Source organism: Phallusia mammillata, chromosome 1 (assembly GCF_965637545.1).
Source record: "Phallusia mammillata chromosome 1, kaPhaMamm4.hap1.1, whole genome shotgun sequence".
Lineage (NCBI taxonomy): Eukaryota > Metazoa > Chordata > Ascidiacea > Phlebobranchia > Ascidiidae > Phallusia > Phallusia mammillata.
The window spans coordinates 28,539,251-28,560,743 of NC_137252.1; the positions used below are offsets into that span (position 1 = coordinate 28,539,251).

The 21,493-nt window shown below is 39.1% G+C and overlaps 1 protein-coding gene and 1 non-coding gene across 2 annotated transcripts; one reads left to right on the forward strand and one right to left on the reverse strand.

Annotated features, from left to right (window-relative positions):
• Positions 1-726: 726 nt before the first annotated feature.
• Positions 727-6,214, reverse strand: LOC145239352 (procollagen C-endopeptidase enhancer 1-like). Its single transcript, XM_080102660.1, has 8 exons — positions 6,018-6,214; positions 5,508-5,725; positions 4,838-5,195; positions 4,288-4,608; positions 3,896-4,163; positions 3,294-3,463; positions 2,882-2,987; positions 727-1,934 (listed from the first exon to the last, which is right to left on the reverse strand). Exons 2-8 carry the CDS (start codon positions 5,586-5,588, stop codon positions 1,790-1,792), a joined length of 1,449 nt encoding a protein of 482 aa, XP_079958786.1. The 5' UTR covers positions 5,589-5,725; positions 6,018-6,214; the 3' UTR covers positions 727-1,789.
• Positions 6,215-14,525: 8,311 nt separating this feature from the next.
• Trnas-gga (transfer RNA serine (anticodon GGA)) lies at positions 14,526-14,599 on the forward strand. The gene has a single exon. It is a non-coding gene; the product is annotated as a tRNA-Ser (tRNA).
• Positions 14,600-21,493: the final 6,894 nt, after the last annotated feature.

Consider the following 21,493-nt stretch of genomic DNA (forward strand, 5'->3'; position numbering starts at 1 on the left):
AGGGGTCGCGTAGAAATTTCTGTTTTAAAATGGGTTCGCAGGGCAAGAAAGTTTGAGTAGCCCTGGGTTAGATGATTGGTATATTAATAGATTTAGATTAGACCCAGTTTTACTCCATTTTTCATTCACAGACGCCACGTACGTTATATATACATTCAGTACATCTGAACTTGTGTTATGAAAGTTAACTTTGCTATACGCCAAGCCTATTGAAGGGACCACACCGTTTTAAGCGGGTGTCCGAAGTATTTCCACTAATGGCAAGGCATAGGCCAAAATACATCCAACCAGATAGGGGATTTAAACCCACGACTAGAGCTTTCCCAGGGCTTGCTCTCTACGAAGCAATTATACCACACAGGCTGGTTGGTAAGTCAGCCAAAAGGGAACCACATCCATTGCGAAAACTGGTATGTTGCTATTGCAACAACGTGAACCTAGCACACACATTTTGTTTGCTGTGGAATATTTTCAAAATGCTGACGATCCACAACAGCAGGCTTTCCTGGTCACGTGACTTCTTAACCAATTAGCTTAGCTGACTTATTTAACCAATCAGACAACACCTTGAGTAGCAACCAGATGTGTTTAAGATCTGAAGCCAAGTATATTTGCAAAAATCCCTTTTACTGCTGTGTACTATCCGTATGATTTAGACAAGACGAAACGGCAATAAAAGTTTTTCATTGGACTCGCATTATCTTTCCGCTTGATGACACCAAAGAGCAATTTGGGTGGTTCTTTTATTGAACAACCGCGAAAACAGCAATTCGCGCATACAGACCACACACAACACAAAAAGCAGCAAATTCAATAAAGAGTTACGAAAAACGTTTTTTTTGCCGTAGAAAGAAACAGATTTATATCAGCCATAAAGTTTAAATTACCGTCTGTTATATTAATAGAAGATGTTTAGGCCCCCAAAAAATTGGTACCAAAATTTTGATACCGGTAATTTCATTGATGTATTAAGCAAAGAAAAACGACTCATCGCAAGCAGTTAGCAATCACACAAAACAAAACACAAGTGCATCGTACAAGTATTAGCACAGTACAATTGGCCTTAAGCAGAAGAGTCGACTGTTTTTTTAGCATTTATAAACAAGAAAATGTACCACCACTGATCTTCACAGGGCATGCAGATGTACCACAGTGGCGTGGTATTGGTGGCAAAATGTTGATTTTAAGAGATAATTTTGGGATGCAAATCACAGTGTTACCCTGCTATGCAGAGCGGAATTTTAAAATGAGAGTTTCACTTCCAATTTGAAGGTCATTAACAGACAGGCACTCCGGGGATGGTTTTCATAGCTCATTGCAATTGCATGTTGTATAGGTTTAACCAAACCCGGTTAGAAAAGGTGTGTTATGTCATGCGGTAGTGGCGAATCATGTCAAAAGAAATGTGAAATAGAAAAAAATAGACAACAAAATAGGGGAGAAAAACACTTAGCAACTATAGTCTTGTTACAAAATGTTTGTCCCAATATTTAAAACTTTTTACATGTAAGAAAGAAAAAATGTTTATATATGTGTGTATATATATTGTGCATTTACTAGGAACAAAACTTACAAAATAGTTTTTTTAATGTCAGGAAATAATAAAGAACAGCAAAATACCAACTGCAGAATAAGGGTAATATTGAAGTGATAAATAAATAGGGTTGGATATAATAAACAAATCTATCAATGCTACTCATTTTTTATTTAATTGGAACTTGTGAAAAATTGACGATGTTTTTTTGCTGCAGAAAAGAGACTGAACTTCATAAAATATAGGAAAACGGATTTATAGTGGGAACTCTTCAGCAGTTGAAATCCTTACAATTTTGCCATACTTTTTTCCTTTGTAGACAGTTTCGCGTGAGTCAGTGTTGGAAATAAGCGTGTTGACGTCACTTTGTGCATCTTCTTCACGAAGTCTGATGTTAAATCTGAAAATTTGATATGTAAGTTTAAATTAAAAGCAAAGCACATTTAGAAATACATCGTCTACAGCAGAAAGAACACCTATTGATCATATGTTATATTAAATTTTCACATTATTTCATCACATCAGATACTGAAGGCCAATGAAACAGCAACAACATTAACATAAGGTGTTCGGGTAGCTGTTTGATATATGTCAACCTTGTTTCATTACATTACGGGATTGACCAACAAAATTATAAATAAGGAAAAATTTTATTTCATACATGGACATTAAATATTGTGTTGCTGGTTTGGTTCAAAATTTTGAAGCAGGGTGTTTTGCAGCCATTAAGGCATTTAACCACAAGCCAATGCTGATTAGTAGTAATCTACTTAAGGAAGGAAGGTTGACAGCGGGATGTGGCAGATGGGCGTGATGCATTGTCAGGAAGTGCTGGCCAGTTAAGGCAAAACAGTAGCATTTGTCTTAATTGACTTTACACTGATGCATGTTTCTTTGTTTCTGCTATGTTGTTGTCACACTATATAATATCTACCATTCACCAAAAACATTAGAACAAAATTAACACAGTATGTTATATATCCAAACAAAAGTTTTGTACATCAGAAATGGTTATGGCTTGCAAAATCTTAAAACCAAAACAAGCCATAGGATTGCAAAGAGTGCAAAATATTGCAGCCATTATATTCCAACAGGTATATTTGGTAACAGCCCAGCAACAATTAAATGCTCATATATGGGCAATTATCTACATCCTGTTCACAACACTATTGTTTGATTAACATTTCCCGGGCTCTGCAGTCATATGAGCAACCTTAAATGTACAGACTGTCACTCAAACCATACATTTGATTTTGTGCAGAAGTAGAAACCAAAATGTAATAAATGTGGTTTAGGAATACAGTACTAACACGGATGTGCTCCTATTTAAAATAAAAGACATCATACCTATGGTTCTGCCTTCTCCAATGAACAAAGGCCACTATGAGCAAGATTGCAAAGACAATGATGACAAGACCAATAATACCACCAATCACCAATCCAGATACTGCAGCTGAAATCAATACACAACAAAATTTTAATTTCACTCATTATGATATAGGTATCAAGGTTTACAATTTACAGCCAGGCATATCATGATAGCTTATTGCCCAGCAACTACAGTCTACAGTCGACACCCATCACAATGACTTTCAATATCAGGTTCGTGCTTAACAATGGACGAAACCAAGCATGGTCCCAGCCGTGGTACAACAGTAGATAAACAAAGGGTTTCAAGTGGTTATAGCAACAAGGCTAAAAAGGAAAAGCGAAAATACACTAACAAAGTGAATGTGCTGCTGTATTAAAAAAAGCATACCAGGGTTGCTTGCAATTGGGACATCTGCTTTATCTGTCGATGTGGTTTTGGCATCTGAACGCTCTGTTGCTGGTTTTGGTGTTTTCACAGAGGCTTGGCTGGTAACAGTTTCCTCTGATGGTGATGAAGCAACTGAAACTGTTTCGGTTGTGGGGTTCGCTGAAGGCTTCCTGTGAAACACAAAGTTAAAACACAATGCGATGACGCCTTATAAACAAATTAGCCTTGTTTGTCTGTCTTTTATGACTCGGTGACCAAATTTGTTTCTTACAACATGTAATGACCATAAGCAGTTTTTAACTGTCCTTCCAAATAAGGTTGACTTATCACCTGCAGCTACCTTTACATGGACAAAGCACAGTCAGCGTGCTCCTTCAGGTTTTCCATTTATACAATCAATAAACACTACTTAGTCAAATTGATTTCAGTTAAACTAAAAAGATACTTTGTTTTTTGGGGGGCTGAGATCCTTGTTTCAAAAAAGGAATTCCACCAGCTACAGTCAACCAATTTTGATTGCTAATACATTGTATGTTATCAAGTAATTCAGAAAATAGTTGCAACTGATATAAATATGTGTGCAGACGGAGCTAGACCCTTACATTGAACTGATCTTTTTGTACAAAGTGGTGGTGGATGACTCTTTTGTGGTGGTGGTGGTGGTGGTGGTGGTGGTGGTGGTGGATGACTCTTTTGTGGTACTGGTGGTAGTGGTAGGACTGGATGAAGATGTAGTTGGTGACACAGTGCTGGCAGAAGTGACTGCAGCAGAGGATATAGTGCTTGGCAGCAGTATATTTATGTCAGCAAAGAATCCAGTTGTAGATGTGGAACTTTGAGATGTACGAAATTGAATCAACATCTTGGAACCTGCAAACAGATTATTTGATACTTAGATATGATCCAATAAGTTTTTTGTTTAAAGTATATTAGCATATTATTTTGTTTTAAGCAATCTGGCTATAAGATAAATTTCATAAACCATTTACATTACCTGTGCTTTCAAACAAAACTGGCACTTCCCCATCCAAACTGTTGTCCTCCATATCACAAACAGGTTCATATATGATTTTGTCATGCGTGGTGGTTCCATCATACAGGGTTACATTGTTTTTGGAGCATTTGGAACTGAGGGTTTCAAGCATTAATTCTTTAAACTCAACTTGAACATTTGCCCCTTCTGGAGCAATAATGGTCCAAGAGCAGTTTTGGTTTGCAGCATAACCACTTGGGTAGCTAGGGGACACTAATTTGCAAGAACTGGCCAGCTCGATTTGTCCACCACATTCGTTTATTACACATTGCTTTTCACTGCCTAAAAAAAATGAAAAACAATTAAAATATTTGTAAGTAACTTGAGTCTAGTATCATTGTTCTATTTAACACTGTGATGATTGATTTTTGGCTTTTATTTCAATTGATTCTGTTAAGTTAACAAACCAATTATGCACGATACATTATTATGAAAAACATGTGTTGCAAAACTAATATATCTATGTAAAAACATACAATTTTATTTCTTGTGCCATTGAAGTTCATCTCACCTGATTTAGCACTATATGTAGCAGCAAAACCCTTTTCACCAAATGAATCCTCTGTTGACTTGAAAACAACTGTCATGGAATTCCCAGTGCTTACAAAGTCCCTTGGAATATTACTTCCACATAGTCTGGAGTGTAGAACAGGACTGGATTCGCTGTTGCCATCAAATATTTGAACCAAATCTGATTCTTCACAGTTTTTCTCCAATGACTCGGTTTGAAAAGTTGTAAATTTTAGCTCAACAATGGAGCCTGTTGGAACCTCAATTACCCATTTGCATGTGGTATCTTCAGGGTAATCTCCAGGGTAATTTGGAGTTTCAAAAGTTCCTGAAGTTCCCGAAAGAAGAGAGCCGCAGGTCTACAAACAGATTTTTTATAAAAATATATTTCAATGTATTTATAAATGTGACCAACGATAACAAAGTATAAGTGTCCATTTAAAAAACACATTTCAACACAAGGACTCCATTATTCTGATGAATGTGCCTTGTATGGGACATAAAAATGTCAGTTACTTCATACAAAATCTGCCGGAAGAGTAATATTGGTAATACAGGGACTTCTTGTTTGTCAAGCACTCAATTAACCATCAAAACAAGCATACTGGAACATCTTAAGTACACAGTTGCATTAACTTTGAGTGGAAAGAAAACAAACAATAAAAACTTACCGCTGATTGTGCAAATATTGGTGAGAGCAAATTGAGGTAAAAAAGAACCAGTGCATGTGCAAAGACAACTTTGGACAACATATTGTTGAAGTTAGTTGAAGTAGGTTGTGTATGAAGTTTTCTTTACAAATTTACAGAATCCTTTCTTCGCCACAACTTGAGGAAATAAATATGGGTAGCAGTAACAGAAGTTAAATAACAGTTGTCAGGAAATGATTCTGAAATTTAAAATAAACAACCATCAATTAAGTTTAAAACTAAAGCATTTTGTCCACTAATTTTGAAGTATTACAGGATCATTTTTTTTAAAACGGTAAATTAACATAAAGAAGTTATTTTATAACACTAAATTTAAACACAAAGCCTTTAACCCCTAACACTGTCACAACCTCTCCATAGCTGTCTAATGTAAACTTTGCTGTTTCCTACGAATAAAACCCTAGACTAAACGGCCACAGAAAAAGGTCGATATTGAACATTGGAACGCAAACACATTCGAGTCATACTCACGCCACAATCGTGACGCCGTGAATCACTCGAATTTTTTCTCCCGGCACCTCCCTTCATTCAAATGCCGTGAAGGAAAGCTTCAAACAAAAACCAGAAATTTCGGCGCTTACTTCAATAACCAGCGAAGTTAGAATGAAAAACTGCATGACCAAACTACATTGCTGCATGCAACTTAATGCGCGAAAAGTCTGCGATTAAACTGTTGTTGCTTGTTTGGAGAAACTTAGTCGCATTTTTTCACAGCCGCCCGGCACTTTTTTACTACAGCGGCTCACAAGTCACAACATCACGCCACATTCGTATCGACCAATCAGCGTCGCGTTGGCAGGGTGACGTAATTGGAGCGAGTGAACACTGGGTAGTGGGTTCTGTACACCGAGAGCGGATGTCTCGCAACGTGCGTCATGCAAAATTTACATCGTTTGAAAACGTAATTTTATAAATTATGAAATATGCACATTCACTACGTTACTACTTGACATTAAACAACACAAACAGTTTTTATACAATTGATATGAAGACATTTGGACATGTGCTGAATTGTAAACCTAAAACTCTTTAACTCCCAACTTTTGTCTGTAAGCTAGACTTCCAACTTTTCCTGTTGGTAATTTGGTGCCAGAAATGACTTCGTTTGTTCAAAAGCTAAAGGGTAAACAATGATTCACGTCCTTAGTTGTAATTACGAATTTACGACAGCGGAAATCGCCTTTAGTTCATCAGCAAGGCGTCACTTTGTGATGATGATAATAACGGCTGTAAGGTTCAACACCACACAGTTAACTTTATACTGAGGCTTTGTTGAAACTTTTTTGACAAAACTGTTTATTGTTTGAAAACAAATATTTCGACACTTAGCCCAGTGTAAATTGACGCAACTTAAACTTAAAATGACAAGAAACAAATGCCCCAGGGGAAGTGTTTATACGCACAGGAAGTCACAAGCACGTTTTTCTCACTACTCAACATATTGGAAAGGCCTACTTGGTGCTTGCCAAAAACGTTTCCGCATACCACTTCCGCTTTGCTGGCCTAAAACTTTGGGCTTGTAGCTACGCAGCACCTGCTAAATTCAACACATATAGAAAAGGGACTAAAATTATTTTCAGATTTTCTGCTTTGTTTCAAATATTGTTCAATTTTTTAGTTTCATTTTGTCATTTCGCTCGTTTATCGAGACTGGCCGAATCCTTTAAAAATGGAAGCGAGTCTAGGAACTAGGTCACCGAAATCGATAAGGCGGCGAATTGATACATCTGTTCCTTTCACAGAACAGAATACAAATGTCTTTATACGGGCCACATATAACATCCGTTGGGACATGTGTAATAGCCGTGTAAGTTCCAAATCAGTGTTGTGTACCTGTTTTCATGTTGTGAACTGTTTACAAACTCAGTGCAGGCCTAACCTTGCATTGCGACATGCTGGTTATTAAACTTAATGCTCTGTAGGCCTAGTGGTGTTTGTGGTCAGTTGTTTTTACAAATCGGAAGTCATTTCAAAGATTAAAACGTGATACAATTCACGCAGTTAGTTTGAATAATGCCGACAATTCATTTACCAATTTTGCTTTGATATAATTAATAAGTGTTTATAATTAGGCACGACGATTACGCTCTTAAATTTCTGATTCCATCGAAGAAGGTTAACAGATTTCGAAACATACGCTTGAAATCTTTTGGTCACAAAAGACAACAAAGAAAACAGTTGGTGAATTGACTTAAAACTATGGGTAGAATGTAATTTACCCCACCCAAAAGCTGCAGAAATGCGTCAAGCATTGATCCTGTCGGAATGTGGGTGGATTGATCGAAGGCCCCGCGGGGTTTGTGTGTGGTATGCCAAGTATGTCAAGCGCGCATTGCAAGCACATCACAGGATTAAATGCACTGACCCGCTAAATAGGGCATGAGGAGAAGCCCAGTATTCCACACATCCAAGTCCAACCAACCAAGTTCGGGTATTTTTTCATGGATATGCACCAAAAGCTTAAGGGTTGTTTTTATGATTTCAGAAGCAAATATTAGTTTCAAATGCATTAGTGATAGTTACTATAGTCATGCTCACATGAAATGCCATATACCTCTCCCGTTAACCATTGACAACCTGACACATGTCCCACACTTTTCTCATTTAAAACACATAGCCTACGTTGCCTGACCACGACTGGTAACTATCAAGTTTTATACAAACGAGTTCAACGTATTAAAAACATTAATAATTACAGTGTGGTTCATGAGATTTCTTCATCGTTTGATAGCATTTACCAAAGAATTACAGGCTTGTTTTGGTGTTTGTAAATACATTTTGACAGTAATTAACATTGTAACAGTGTGTAAATATAGTGATGTCAGGTTTGTGGTTAGATTTGACTAGCGGATCTTCTAGCCTTTAGAGAAAAGCATAAAAAAAACCTTAAACGATCGCATGGGAATGTGGGTTTGACGAATTTAGAGTGCAAAGGATTAGTACTATACATTATTTCCACTTTTTCAGAACAACACAATTAGCTTGATAAGGTAAAAATGTCAAAAATTCATGCAAGTATCTAATTAAATGCAAAACAGATTTTGTGAAAAAAGACAAACTTTAAACCGCCCACAATGTTATCTTTAAAAATAAGATTTGCAAATGGGTGGTTAGGCAGGTTTGAGGTTTTTGTCAAGTTCGGTAAAAAAAGCAAATGTTCAAACCAGTTTGTGGCTCCATAAAAGGTGCGCATTTCCAGCATACCGATAATTACAGTCACTTTTTGCACGCACGTGAACCGCAGAACATTTTTTATGAAACGATACAGTTAGACGCCATTTATTACTGTAGATCGCCATGGAGTACAAAAAAGCTCGTGGTTTCTCGGTAAAATAAAACTTTTCCGATTTTATGGTTATTGTGGAAAAACATGAAACGGAATATATCACCGTGTTTCCGTAACACAATTGTCATTTGATCAATCAAATGAAGCAAGAGGGCGAATTTAAAATAATGCTTAATTTAGTCAAAACGTGGTTTACGTTTTTAAGTTATCAAGTCTTTCAAACAGTAGAACCACCCAAATGCCCAAATGGGTCTGGTATCTTGCGTTTTATTGAGTTTTCTAATAACCCCAGCAAAAATAACATAAAACCCATAATTGTCAATGCCTGTAGGCCAGATTATATGCTTAACTGGTTTTACAAGATATTTTTTCGACCAAAGAAATGATATTTGTTTTTCAGTATATTTCGTCTGTGGGAAAGGTCAATAAATTTAACATTGTCACATAACCTGGCTGTAATGATATATTTTACATTGCCTGGCAACGTTTGCCATTTTGGATTTACCGGCTCAGTTAGACTTATTTGCTAACTTTTCAATAAAACCCTTTTATGCTTTCTAGGCAACTCTGTCTGAGCAAACAGGTCCAAAGTCTAACTCTATAAGAGCGTTTGATTTAAGTCTGAAGACAATAAAGGTTTTTGGTTGTCAAGTTTTTCTGGTAAAGAGATTTACCGTGTGTATCACGAATGAACTCATAGCCTTGTATATTAAATGTGAATGTAAATTATGGAAAACCTTTTACTATACTTTTATTAACAATCTTTATGTATTTAGGCTTTTGACAAATTCGGTCCTTAGTATTTATGTGCACGAGCGATAAGGCGTCCTATCTCCGCCTGGAAAGTAAACAGAAATATAACAAGAAGACGAGCCGGTCATTTCTCCCAGTTGCTGAATAAACTAAGCACGTGCGTTTCTTTCCGGACAACTAATATAATGCTGTTATCGCGAACATGATTCCTAATCGCCTGAGTTGAGCAGTTCAATAACCTACAAGTTTCCAGTCAAACGTTATGTAAGTATCAATCATGTATCTATGTTACTTGCTAATATAGAACATCTGTTGATCACGCATAGTTTGAAATTCCATAAAAAATTTACTTTCCAAACCACAAAAACAAATAAACAATGGTAGTTCAAATCTGTCGAATCCCACCCTCTTTCCCTAATACGGTTGGTTAGTTTATAGTTTTTTTTATCCTCATGCGTCAACCTCACTTTCTTGTGAGCCCGCAGTCAGTTAACGCCTTGTAATAATGGTGTAGCTGCAGCGCGTTTGGCTCTCATTCACTAAGTGTTTCCCCAACTTTTATGCGCTCCATAACGTTTCAAAGTTTCGCAGCTATAGTGATTGTTTTTTAATGCAATTGTGTCGGTATTTTTATTTCACCAAGCGAAATAGACTCAACTTTTTGGTGAGTCAATCCCAATTGGTAGAGTCAATTTAATTTGAAGACCAGATGGTTTGGCAGCATTTTCTATGACTCCATGTAATTAAAGCATTTCTTATAAGACTTTGACTTACTTCGGTGCCGACAAATGACCCATTCAACTTGTATATAAAGAATTTTAAAATTACCAATAGTCGTTACAGCTCCTACACAGAGGATGCTATTTTATGCCTAAAAGAAGTCATCAATCGCTAAGTCCTCGACCTGCTGTATTATGAACAAAGACTCACCTTGATCAACTTGCCAAAATTGTGTATCAATCGGGCAAAAGCTTATTAGGTAACTATGAGAAGTTTGTGATTAAAACGGGAAAAAACATTAAATTTAGACAAGATAAGGTTTTTCAAACAAAAGTTACAACGCGTTAAAGGTATAAGTATAAGAATGAATTTCGCCAGTATATTTCTTGCCAAAGGATAACTAACAACTGTGACATAATACCCAACCTTGTGAAGGAAAAAAAATAGTAACGCGTGGAAAAAAGTTTGTCGAAAATTTCAATGCGCAAACTTGAGTCAACCAGTGAATAGAAACAGTTTACTGTCAAATATTCGCGACATGGGGTAATACGTACTTTCGTTTCCGCGTGCACTGTCAGTGATGTAATTTGTCCAAACAGGATTGACCTCCCGGTCAACCCTTATCGTATTACGTCACTAAGGAACACAGTGTAGGCTACTTATGCGAACGCTATTACATCGTCCTCACCGCAATACAAACAAAACACATACAAAATACACATCCTGAAGGAGTGTCTTTTAATATTTAACAATTTCCTCGTTCTGTTAGGAAAACAAAGTTGTGTTTCATTTCTTCAATTTAACAAAAGGAACTGTTTGAAAATGTTGTGAATCCAGCACAATAGTATATGAATTATATTCGGAAAGATAGCACAATAGGCTATATTCCTTTTTTCGATTCAGCGTGTTAAAACTATCCAGAAAAACATACGCCAACTCGCGTTGCACGGGGCTATATAGGTATTTGATTGCTTTGTTAAAGATGATCAGTTTATAGTACAGTTTGGGTAAATAGGTGATAAACCAGTGAAATAAAAAAAAAACATTCATATAGCTACATCAATAACAGGTAACATTGTGGAAATAATATTCCTTTAAACCACAAACTGTCCTTTTACACTACTAACGTATGATTTAATTCCATACCTTTTTGACAGCTGACATTCCCAACAGCGATCGTGAAAGTTCATGCAGGTCATAAGAACGAAATACGCAATTAACCTAGCTTGTTAAACCTGTTGGCGCAAACAAATGGGAAATTTCGTGTTTTTGGACAAAAACACCTGAACAAAGGTGTTATAACTTACACTGGTGCGTTACCGATATGCGCGTTACACCTTAGCCTTTGTAAGTATCGGGTTTAGAGTGTAACATAGTCAGAGTATATTTATTCCCAATTAAAAATATGAATTACGATTGTTGTCCAGGAAACTATAACTCTCTGCGGTCATAGAACATCAGAATAAGACCAGGACGATTGCAATGGAATAGTTATATTTTGGATGTCAATACAATGAAACGATTTAACTTTAAAAGAAGTCGCCTTCAAAGCACAAGAGCAGATAAACAATAATAACTGCGTGACAGGTCAATGAAAGCCCAACCATTAGCCGCAAAGTCTTTGACCCACTATTGTTTATTCAGTAGCGAATCAGAAAAAGGGCGATTGGCAATTAGCGGTTACCTAGAAGAATGACTGTTAGGGCAAAATTGCTGGGCAATGCAGTACGTGATAAAATAAAAAGAAACATAGTAACAATACAAAGAACTAAATCGCAAGGATGATTTTGTACGAATCGTTGTGGAGTAAGCGCATGATTGTGAAGCTGGAGGACAAATTATAGCGAAAAGAAAAATAAAGACCAACATCGCGTAGGTTAATTGCATTATTGCAAGGCAAGTTTACAACAGCACGTGGGTGGGGGCAGCATGTAATGAGTAATGACTGAACAAATTTTAAAATAAAGCATATCATAAACTTTGCCTTTTTATATAGTTTAATGACAGTTTATTCGCTTGCATCCATTGGTCAACTTTGCCAAATTTATCATTTACATTTTTTGCAGCACAGAAAAGTTGATGCCTGACAACCAGAAAAATGAGTCATCTGCAAATAATCTTGTATTAAATTTAGATGCTCTTAGTAGGTCATTGATGTATAATACAAAATACAAAGGACCCAAAATGGATCCTTGGGGAACGCCACAAGTTGTATTTTGGCATCCAAAATTGTGGTATAGATATATGTGAGTGATTTGCTTCCGATCTGTCAGGTAACTTTTGAAAAAGCCCAGTATGTGACCTATAAAACCACAGCAGCTTAACTTTTGCTGCAATGTGGAATGGTCATCAGTGTCAAAAGCTTTTGCCAAATCTAAAAAAAATCCACAGGTGATATGACCATTGTCACAATTTAAAACATGTTTGTCATGAATTTCTGCTATATGGTCAAATTTGTGGAGTGTTTGGGTCGGAAGCCGTTCTGGAACTTGGTAATAAGTTTAAACTTTACAGATAATCTGTCATTCTGCTGTGTATTAGTCTTTCAAATACTTTTGATACAATTGGTAAGAGAGATATAGGCCTGTAGTTGGACATTTTCTGGAAATTCCCACCTTTGAAACACGGAATGATTTTTGCCAGTTTTAGGCAGTTCGGATAGACACCAGAATAAACACATTCATTGAATATGTCACAAAGTAAAGGAGATAAATATGCGCTACAAGTTTGAGTAATCTTACAGGTATAGCATATGGTTCTGGTGCCTTCTTTTCGTTTAGTGCCATTATAATATTATAAACCTCACTTGTGTCTATAGGTATGAATGAAAATGAATAGAAAGTTGGTTGGAGAAGAAATAATGTTTGGGATTGTGGTTTGGAAAGAATTTTGCTTCCCACGTTTCTGCCAGTTGTTATAAAGTAAGTGTTGAATGCATCAACTATTAATGTGGTATCTGTGATGTGTTGTAAGTTATTCATAACTTTTGTGATGTTGTTTGTTACTCTGTATTATCTGCCATTTTTTTCATTAGGATTGCTTTGGTTTGCTGTAAAAAGGTTTGTATTGTGTTTAAATATTGTTGCATAAATTTTGTAAGTTGTTTTGATGTTTGCGTTGTCTGTGTGGATTGGATAGTGCTAGATAAAGAATTAGTTGGTGACACAGTGCTGGAGGAAGTGACTGCAGCAGAGGATTGAGTGCTTGGCAGCAGTATATTTATGTCAGCAAAGAATCCAGTAGTAGATGTGGAACTTTGAGATGTACGAAATTGAATCAACATATTTGAACCTGCAAACAGATTATTTAATACTTTGATATGATCCAATATTTTATTTTATTTTATAGGCTTCTTTTTTGTTTTAAGCAATCTAGCTATAATATGAATTTCATAAACCATTTACATTACCTGTGCTTTCAAACAAAACTGGCTCTATTCCATCCAAACCGTTGTCCTCTATATCACAAACATAGACATAGACGCTTCAGGGCTGATCCCAGTTGTGAATTTATGTTCATCTTAACTCAGGGCCGGGCAACTTCTCCAGTCGGCGGGCCTGATATGGGAAAATGAAGTACTTGGCGGGCCGGATTCCTGAATCGATACATTAATCGCGTTTTTATCCAGTGATTTAAAATGGATTTTTGACCACCTAAACCAGGGGTGGGGAAACTTTCCTAAACCAAATACAATCAAGTACGTCACAATTACAATACAGTCCAAACAATCTAACTGATATAACATAAATTTATTCACCGCAGCAAATTTAATTCATACACCACCGACTTAGATACTGCTGAAGCACTAACTAGGCTACACGTGTGAAAACAAAGGAAACCGTGAAAGCAGGCCAAACACAAGGTTGGCAGTTATGTCGTAACAATGGACGTGTGGTGCAATGGTAACAACGGTGGGAAAGTTTGTTGCTATTGGGGAGCGTTACTGTCCGTTGCAACTATAATTTGACGTAGGAAGCAAGTAGTGGGGGATTGCGGCAGACTGTGGCCGCGGGCCACATTATCATGTAAGACCAGAAACTGTCTGCGGGCCGCTCAAAATCACGTCGCGGGCCGGATCCGGCCCGCGGGCCGTATGTTGCCCGCCCCTGTCTTAACTGATACTGGTCAATCTAGCGATCCCCTACTACGAAGCTGACATGTGCAGCATACGAGGCAGGCAACGGTGCTTGTGATTCGACTTTCGGCGGATTCTCCACTGGGCCTGTGTAGCTCAGTTGGTAGAGCTCGAGTCCCGGAAAGACTCCTGTCGTGGGTTCGAATCCCACCGCAGGCTAGATTTTTCTAGCCTACGCCTTGCCTTATGGTGGTGAATGCTTGGTGACCGGCTGATTCGGTATAGCGCCTTCAATGGGCCTGGCGTACTGTGACATATCACAAACAGGTTGATACATAATGGTGTCATGCATGGTGGTTCCATCATATAGGGTTACATTGTTTTTGGTGCATTTGGAACTGAGGGTTTCAAGCATTAATTCTTTAAACTCAACTTGAACCTTTGCCCCCTCAGGAGCAACCATGGTCCAAGAGCAGTTTTGATTTGCAGCATAACCACTTGGGTAGCCAGGGGACACTAATTTGCAAGAACTGGCCAGCTCGATTTCTCCACCACATTCGTTTATTACACATTGCTTTTCACTGCCTAAAAAACGAAAAACAATTAAAATATCTGTAAGTAAACTTGAGTCTAGTATCATTGTTCTATTAACCACTGTGATGAATGATTTTTGGCTTTTATTTTAATCGATTCTGTAAAGTTAACAAACCAATTATGCACAATACAATTCCATGAAAAACATGTGTCGCAAAACTAATATATCTATAGGAAAAATAAAATTTTATTTCATGTGCCATTGAAGTTTATCTCACCTGATTTCGCACTGTATGTAGCAGCAAAACCCTTTTCACCAAATGAATCCTCTGTTGACTTGAAAACAACTGTCATGGAATTCCCAGTGCTTACAAATTCCCTTGGAATATTACTTCCACATAGTCTGGAGTGTAGAACAGGACTGGATTCACTGTTGCCATCAAATATTTGAACCAAATCTGATTCTTCACAGTTTTTCTCCAATGACTCGGTTTGAAAAGTTGAAAATTTTAGCTCAACAATGGAGCCTGTTGGAACCTCAATTACCCATTTGCATGTGGTATCTTCAGGGTAATCTCCAGGGCAATTTGGTGTTTGAAAAGTCCCTGAAGTTCCCGAAAGATAAGAGCCACAGGTCTACAAACAGAAAAAAATATATTAAAAAAAAACGTTTCTATTTATTTTAAATGTGACCAATGATAACAGTACAAGTGTTCCTTTAAAACACTTTAAACGGACTTTATTATTCTGATTAATGCGCCCTGTATGCAGTGGGACATTAAAATGTAGGTTACTACACAAAATCTGCCGGAAGAGTAAAATTGTTAATACAGGGACTTCTTGTTTGTCAAGCACTCAATTAACCATCAAAACAAGCATACTGGAACATCTTAAGCACACAGTTGCATTAACTTTTGAGTGGTAAGAAAACAAACAATAAAGACTTACAGCTGATTGTGCAGATATTGGTGAGAGCAAATTGAGGTAAAAAAGAACCAGCGTATGTGCAAAGACAACTTTGGACACCATATTTTTGAAATTAGTTGAAGTAGGTTGTGTAAGTTCTTTTTTACAAATTTACAGAATCCTTTCTTCGCCACAACTTGATGAAATAAATATGGGTAGCAGTAACAGAAATTAATAAACAGTTGTCAGGAAATGATTCTCAACTGACAACATAAGTTTTGAACTAAAGCAATTAGGGCCGAATGCAGAAACCTGGATTATCGCTGAGCCTCGATTGGCACTACGCCGCGACTAAAGATAATCCAGGTTTCTGCATTCGACCCTTAGTCCACAAATATTAACGTATAGCAAGAGTATATTTTAAAACGGTTCATTAACATTAAGAGGTTATTTTATAACATTAAATTTCAACACAAAGCCTTTTACCCCTGCAAGTACCACAACCTGCCTATAGTCACTGTTTCCTGCTATTACAAAGCTTGACGAAACGGCCACAGAAAAAGGTCAATATTGAACATTGGAACGCAAATACATTCGAGTCATACTCACGCCACAATCGTGACGCCGTAAATCACCCGAATTGTTTCCCTCCTGCACCAAGAAAACCTCATTAACAGTCGGTCCATTGGGCAAGTAAACTCCACAAGTTTCGTAAATACATCAGCGGGTTTCTTCTCAAACACATTAGCAATGATCTCGACATCCTGTTTCTTGAACATATTCGGCCACTTTGAAGGCTCATCTTTCAGAAGCGTTGGATCAAAAAACCATATATCCGACTTTGCAAGAGTATCAGCTGGTGCGCCCCGGGACGCCAGGTCAGCCGGATTTTGTTTTGTCGGCACATGCTTCCAGTACCGAGTGCACGTATTTTTTTCAATAAAAGCAAGCCAAAGGGATATACAAAGTGGAAATCTTCGTCGATCGCTGTGTATGCTTTGCCACACTTCAGAAGAATCCGTCCAAAATATTGACGGATGCAGATCTAACCCTAGTTCCTCCTTGATTGTCTGCTCCATCTTCACAGCAGTAACAGCAGCCATTAGTTCAAGCCGAGGAATGGAAACTTCTCCTCGAGGGGGCAGTCGGGATATACTCATGACGAGAGTACACGTGACAGAGTCCTTTCTTGTAGATCGCAGGTAACGCACTGCGCCATATGCCTTCTTCGATGCACCAGCAAATACATGCAATCGGCTTTCTTGTATATTGTCGTACGCGTGCAAGTTAAACGAACGCGGGATACAGATGTCGGGTAGACTTGATAACCTGAATAACCACTTTTTCCATTTCCGTAGGTCCTTGGGAGGCGTTTTATTCGTCCCACTCGATTTCTTGCTGACATAAACTTCGGTAGATCAAACGTGCTTCGACTACCACTGAAACAACAAACCCCAGCGGGTCGAACAACGAATTCATCGTTGACAGAAATCCCCGACGAGTGCGCGGTTTACCTAAGAAACCATAAAAATAAATTCATCGGCGTGAACGCTCCAATGTACACCAAGCACCCGCTCCTGTAGATCTGCATCTAGAGGGTGCGTCAACAGAGACTTGGACAGTTTCTCAGCCGGTAAACTAATCTCAGCCGGTAAATTTCCTTGCTGTCGGATAGCCACTTGGTCAATCAAAACCCACCTTACGCAAGCAGGGTGCGCAGTCCTGCAACGAGTTCCAGACCAGTGTTAACATCCGAAACCGACGTGAGACAATCGTCAACATAAAAGTTTCTTTCCACAGTAGACGCGACAAGCGGTTCAAATTCACTGGCAGCTTGTTGCAAGCAAAATACAGCGCAGCTTGGGGACGAAGCTGCGACAAACAGGTGAACCTTCATTCTGTGCGGAGTTGGGGCCCTTGACAGATCGCCTCCTGGCCACCATAAAAAGCCTATAGGCAGTCGCAGTCAGGCGGATCCACACGAACTTGATAAAACATGGCTTCAATATCGTCCACTAGAGCAATAGGTTCCTTCGAAATCGCGCACCGTCTTGCAAAGTCGGGACCTTGCATCAGAGCCGGATTGAGTGACAAGCCACGATATTGAGCAGCGTAATCAAATATAACGCGGAGTTTACCTGGCTTGTTGGGATTTAAAACACTGTGATGGGGAATGTACCAAACGCGTTGATCAGTACTTAATTCCGCTGTGGAAATTTCTTCAGCATACCCTTGTCAATTGTGGTTTGCATTTGCTCTATATTTCGACATCATCACGTCGTCCCTTGCTAGACGGCGCTTTAGGCAGCCTAACCGTTTTGTCCACATTTTGAGGTTGTCGGGCATGATTTGATGTTCGTGTCTCCAGGAAAGTGGCAATTCACAGTGTCCATCAATAAATTTAATCAGAATCCTTCATCATCCGATACGTTCTTCTATCTTCAGTCGAAAATGGAGTACCCAACATGTCCCAATCTTCTCCGTCAGTAGGCAAAAAATCTCCTTCATCGCTCAAGAACATGGCGTGAGCATTTTCAACAGCAGATGCGAAATGGATACGGGCTGTGGGAATTTTTGATTCGAAGGTTTGGCCAAGCAACGACCAACCCAAAGGCGTCTTCACTGCATCGGGGCAATAATCATCTCCTGGGCGGACAGACTTCACTCGATGTGCGACAGGAATATTGGCGCCAATCAGTACTGTAACCGATCCCCCTGGCACGCTGCATAACCTCAAGTCTTGCAATGAACGATGCGCCCTTAACGTCGTGTGTCGGGCACAACGTTTGGCATCACAGGAATTTTGTTGACCACAACAACCTCGGGAAAATCAATTGCTTCTCCGCCACCCAGCGGTTCAATTAACTTCAACGGATATAGCAACAGTGTTCAAATGAAGTGGCGTCGTTAGAGTATTCAAGAATATTTGTTTAGGTTTGCCGCAGGCTTCTAATTTATCCATTAATTTACGTTCGCAAAAAGTAGTTGTGAACCCCTGACCCAGAAAGGCTTATGTCGCGATTACTGTGTTTCCATGTCGCACAACAACTGGAATCACATTCAGGTATACGCTCGCAGCATTCACAATGGCACTGTACTTCTGCGTCTGAATCGCGGTACAAGTACAGAAATCGTGGTGCACGTACAGTCCCTTTGTTCAAACAAACTTACGCCGCTCTATAAGTATGCCTTTTGCTTAAAGGCAGGACGTTCGTACACTTGATGTGGGTAGCTGCAAAATACTCATCTAACAGAAGACGAGGGTTCCGAAGTGACGGTATTGTGAGCTGTAACCTTTGTATGTCGATTCGCGGACTTTGGTACTTCCTTTGGAGGAAACAGAGCCTTTCCAAATATGGAATTCGCTTGTTGACTCTTTTCACCAAGAAACTCGGTCAACGCAGCAAAGTTCGCTCTTCTCCCCGTCTGCTTCTCTACATCGGTGGCCCTCGCAATCCATTCATCACGCAGTGGCACGGGAAGTCTTCTTGCGACGGTAAGCATAATCTCATCGAGTCTACACTAGACGCATATCTTATATCATGCAAGGCCGTGCAACATTTATCTAGTAACACAGATAGCTTCATCAGTTCTCCTGGATCGTGGGTCTCAACGACCGGAGACGCTTTTAGATGTTGCTCGCATCGTTGTGCTATAACATGCGGTTGACTAAGCGCAAGCTCTCTGAGGGCTGCTCGGGGGATGGTTTGGGAAAACCTACAAATGGCTTATCGCGTTCTAGTGAGTGCTTATTGTCGTGTGGTAATTTAGGAAATATTTGGGGCGACGACGTCGTGTACTGCCTATCCTCTGTTGCAGGTATTGGTCCCTGCATGCTGCCAGTCTTCATCATGTGCAACTGCGAATTTTGAGGAGATTCACACGTCGACTCTTCCTCCAAAGTCTGAGCTTCAACCTCGGCGGGTTGAAGTTGGCAGCGCCTATCTTGACATTTCCTCGTGCATCCTCTTCTATACGATCAGCCTTCATTTTCATCCTTGTGACCTCTTTCACCGCAGCTCGCTGGGCCTTTGCAATCTCTTCTTCAGCAGCACGCTGGGCAGCTTCCTTTGTGAGACGTACCTTGTCTTCTGCTTCACGGCGCAGTCTTTCAGCTTCTTCAAAAGCTCCTCGCTGGTTTGCTACTTCTTGATCATGGGCGAGTCGTGTAATTTTTACCTTCACGCGACTTCGGCGAATCTCGCTTCGAAACGAACTCGTAGTTGAATTTTGACTGGAGCGAACAGACAATCTATCCTCGGGAACATGGTGACCCGGTTCTGGCTTTGGAGATTTTCCCCTTTCCAGAGTTGCAAACCATTGCTGCACCCTTTCGTCAAATTCTTCTTTTCCCCCGGCAATCAGCTTTACGACAAACTGTTTCGGGTAGCGTTTCCGAATCTGACATTTCGTCGCACAAGTCCATGACGACTTTGAAATCCGAAACAAGCATAAGTAGAAATTCCTTTAGTGGGATTGCACCTTCAGGTTAATAATTAGGTTTCACAAATATACTATTTTGCAGCGCCTTCAAGGCGGACACAATTTTCGACTGGTCGGCAGACATTGCGACAATCTCAGTTAAAAAACGATGTAACGCGGTCCTTTCGAAAAAGTGGCCAGCTTCTTCGGACGGCGTAACAGGTCACCTCTGCAATCTCCGTAATTACCACCCGGAACGTAAACAGAACTATAACAAAAAGACGAGCCGGCCATTTCTTCCAGTTGCTAAATAAATTTTCAATTTCGTTTTTTCCAGACTAGGCTACTAACGCTGTAATAGCGAACGTGTTTCCTAATCGCCTGAGCAGAGCAGTTCAATAACCTACAAGTTTCCAGCCAAACATCATGTACGTATCAATTTGAATCGATATGTTACTTGCTCATAGAACATCTGTTGATCACGCACACTTTGAGATTCGATCAATGGATGTTTGTAAAATATTTTTGTTCTATGCCCGTACAAACTTGAGCGAACAGAATTTACTTTCCAAACCACCCCCACTCCTTTATTCTCCCCATGCGCCAACCTTACTTTTATGTGAGCCCCAGTCACTTAACGCCTTGTAATTACGTTAGAGCTGCAGCGCGTTTAGCTCTCATCCACCAGTTGTTCCATCCAATTTTATCCGCCCCATAACGTTTCAACGTCGCGCAGCTATTTCCGGCTTGGTGGTTGTTTTAGTGCAATTGTGTCGCTATTTTTTCTTCACCAACCGATACAAACTGAACTCATTGTGAAGTGGTAGTGTCAATTTAATATTAAGACCAGATGGTTTGCCAGCATTTTCATTGACTTCATGTGATTACAGCATTTCTTAAGACTTTGACTTACTTCAGTGCCGGCAAATGACTTAACTTTTCACAATTAACAATCGAAACCCTTGCAACTCGTATATAAATAATTTCAATATTACCGATAGTCGTAAGTTCTTACCCGGCGGATGCTATTTCAAGCCTAAATGGAGTCATCAATCGTTAAGTTTTCGACCTGAATTATGAACAAAGACTCACCTTGATTGGGCAAAACTATTAGGTAACTATGTGAGACTTTGTGGTTTAAAGCGACAAAAAACATTAAATTTAGACCAACAAGATAAGCTTTTTCAAACAAAAGTTACAATGCGTTAAAACGTAAGTACAAGAATGAATTTCGTCAGTATATTTCTTGCC

What these genes read in the sequence shown, in the direction of transcription:
- LOC145239352 (XM_080102660.1), bottom strand. Translation starts at nt 5,588, where the DNA reads ATGTTGTCCAAAGTTGTCTTTGCACATGCACTGGTTCTTTTTTACCTC. An exon ending in TACATATAGTGCTAAATCAG is followed by an intron (nt 4,609 to 4,837) that starts GTGAGATGAACT and finishes CATTTTTTTTAG; the next exon opens with GCAGTGAAAAGCAATGTGTA. An exon ending in TACAAAAAGATCAGTTCAAT is followed by an intron (nt 3,464 to 3,895) that starts GTAAGGGTCTAG and finishes TGTGTTTCACAG; the next exon opens with GAAGCCTTCAGCGAACCCCA.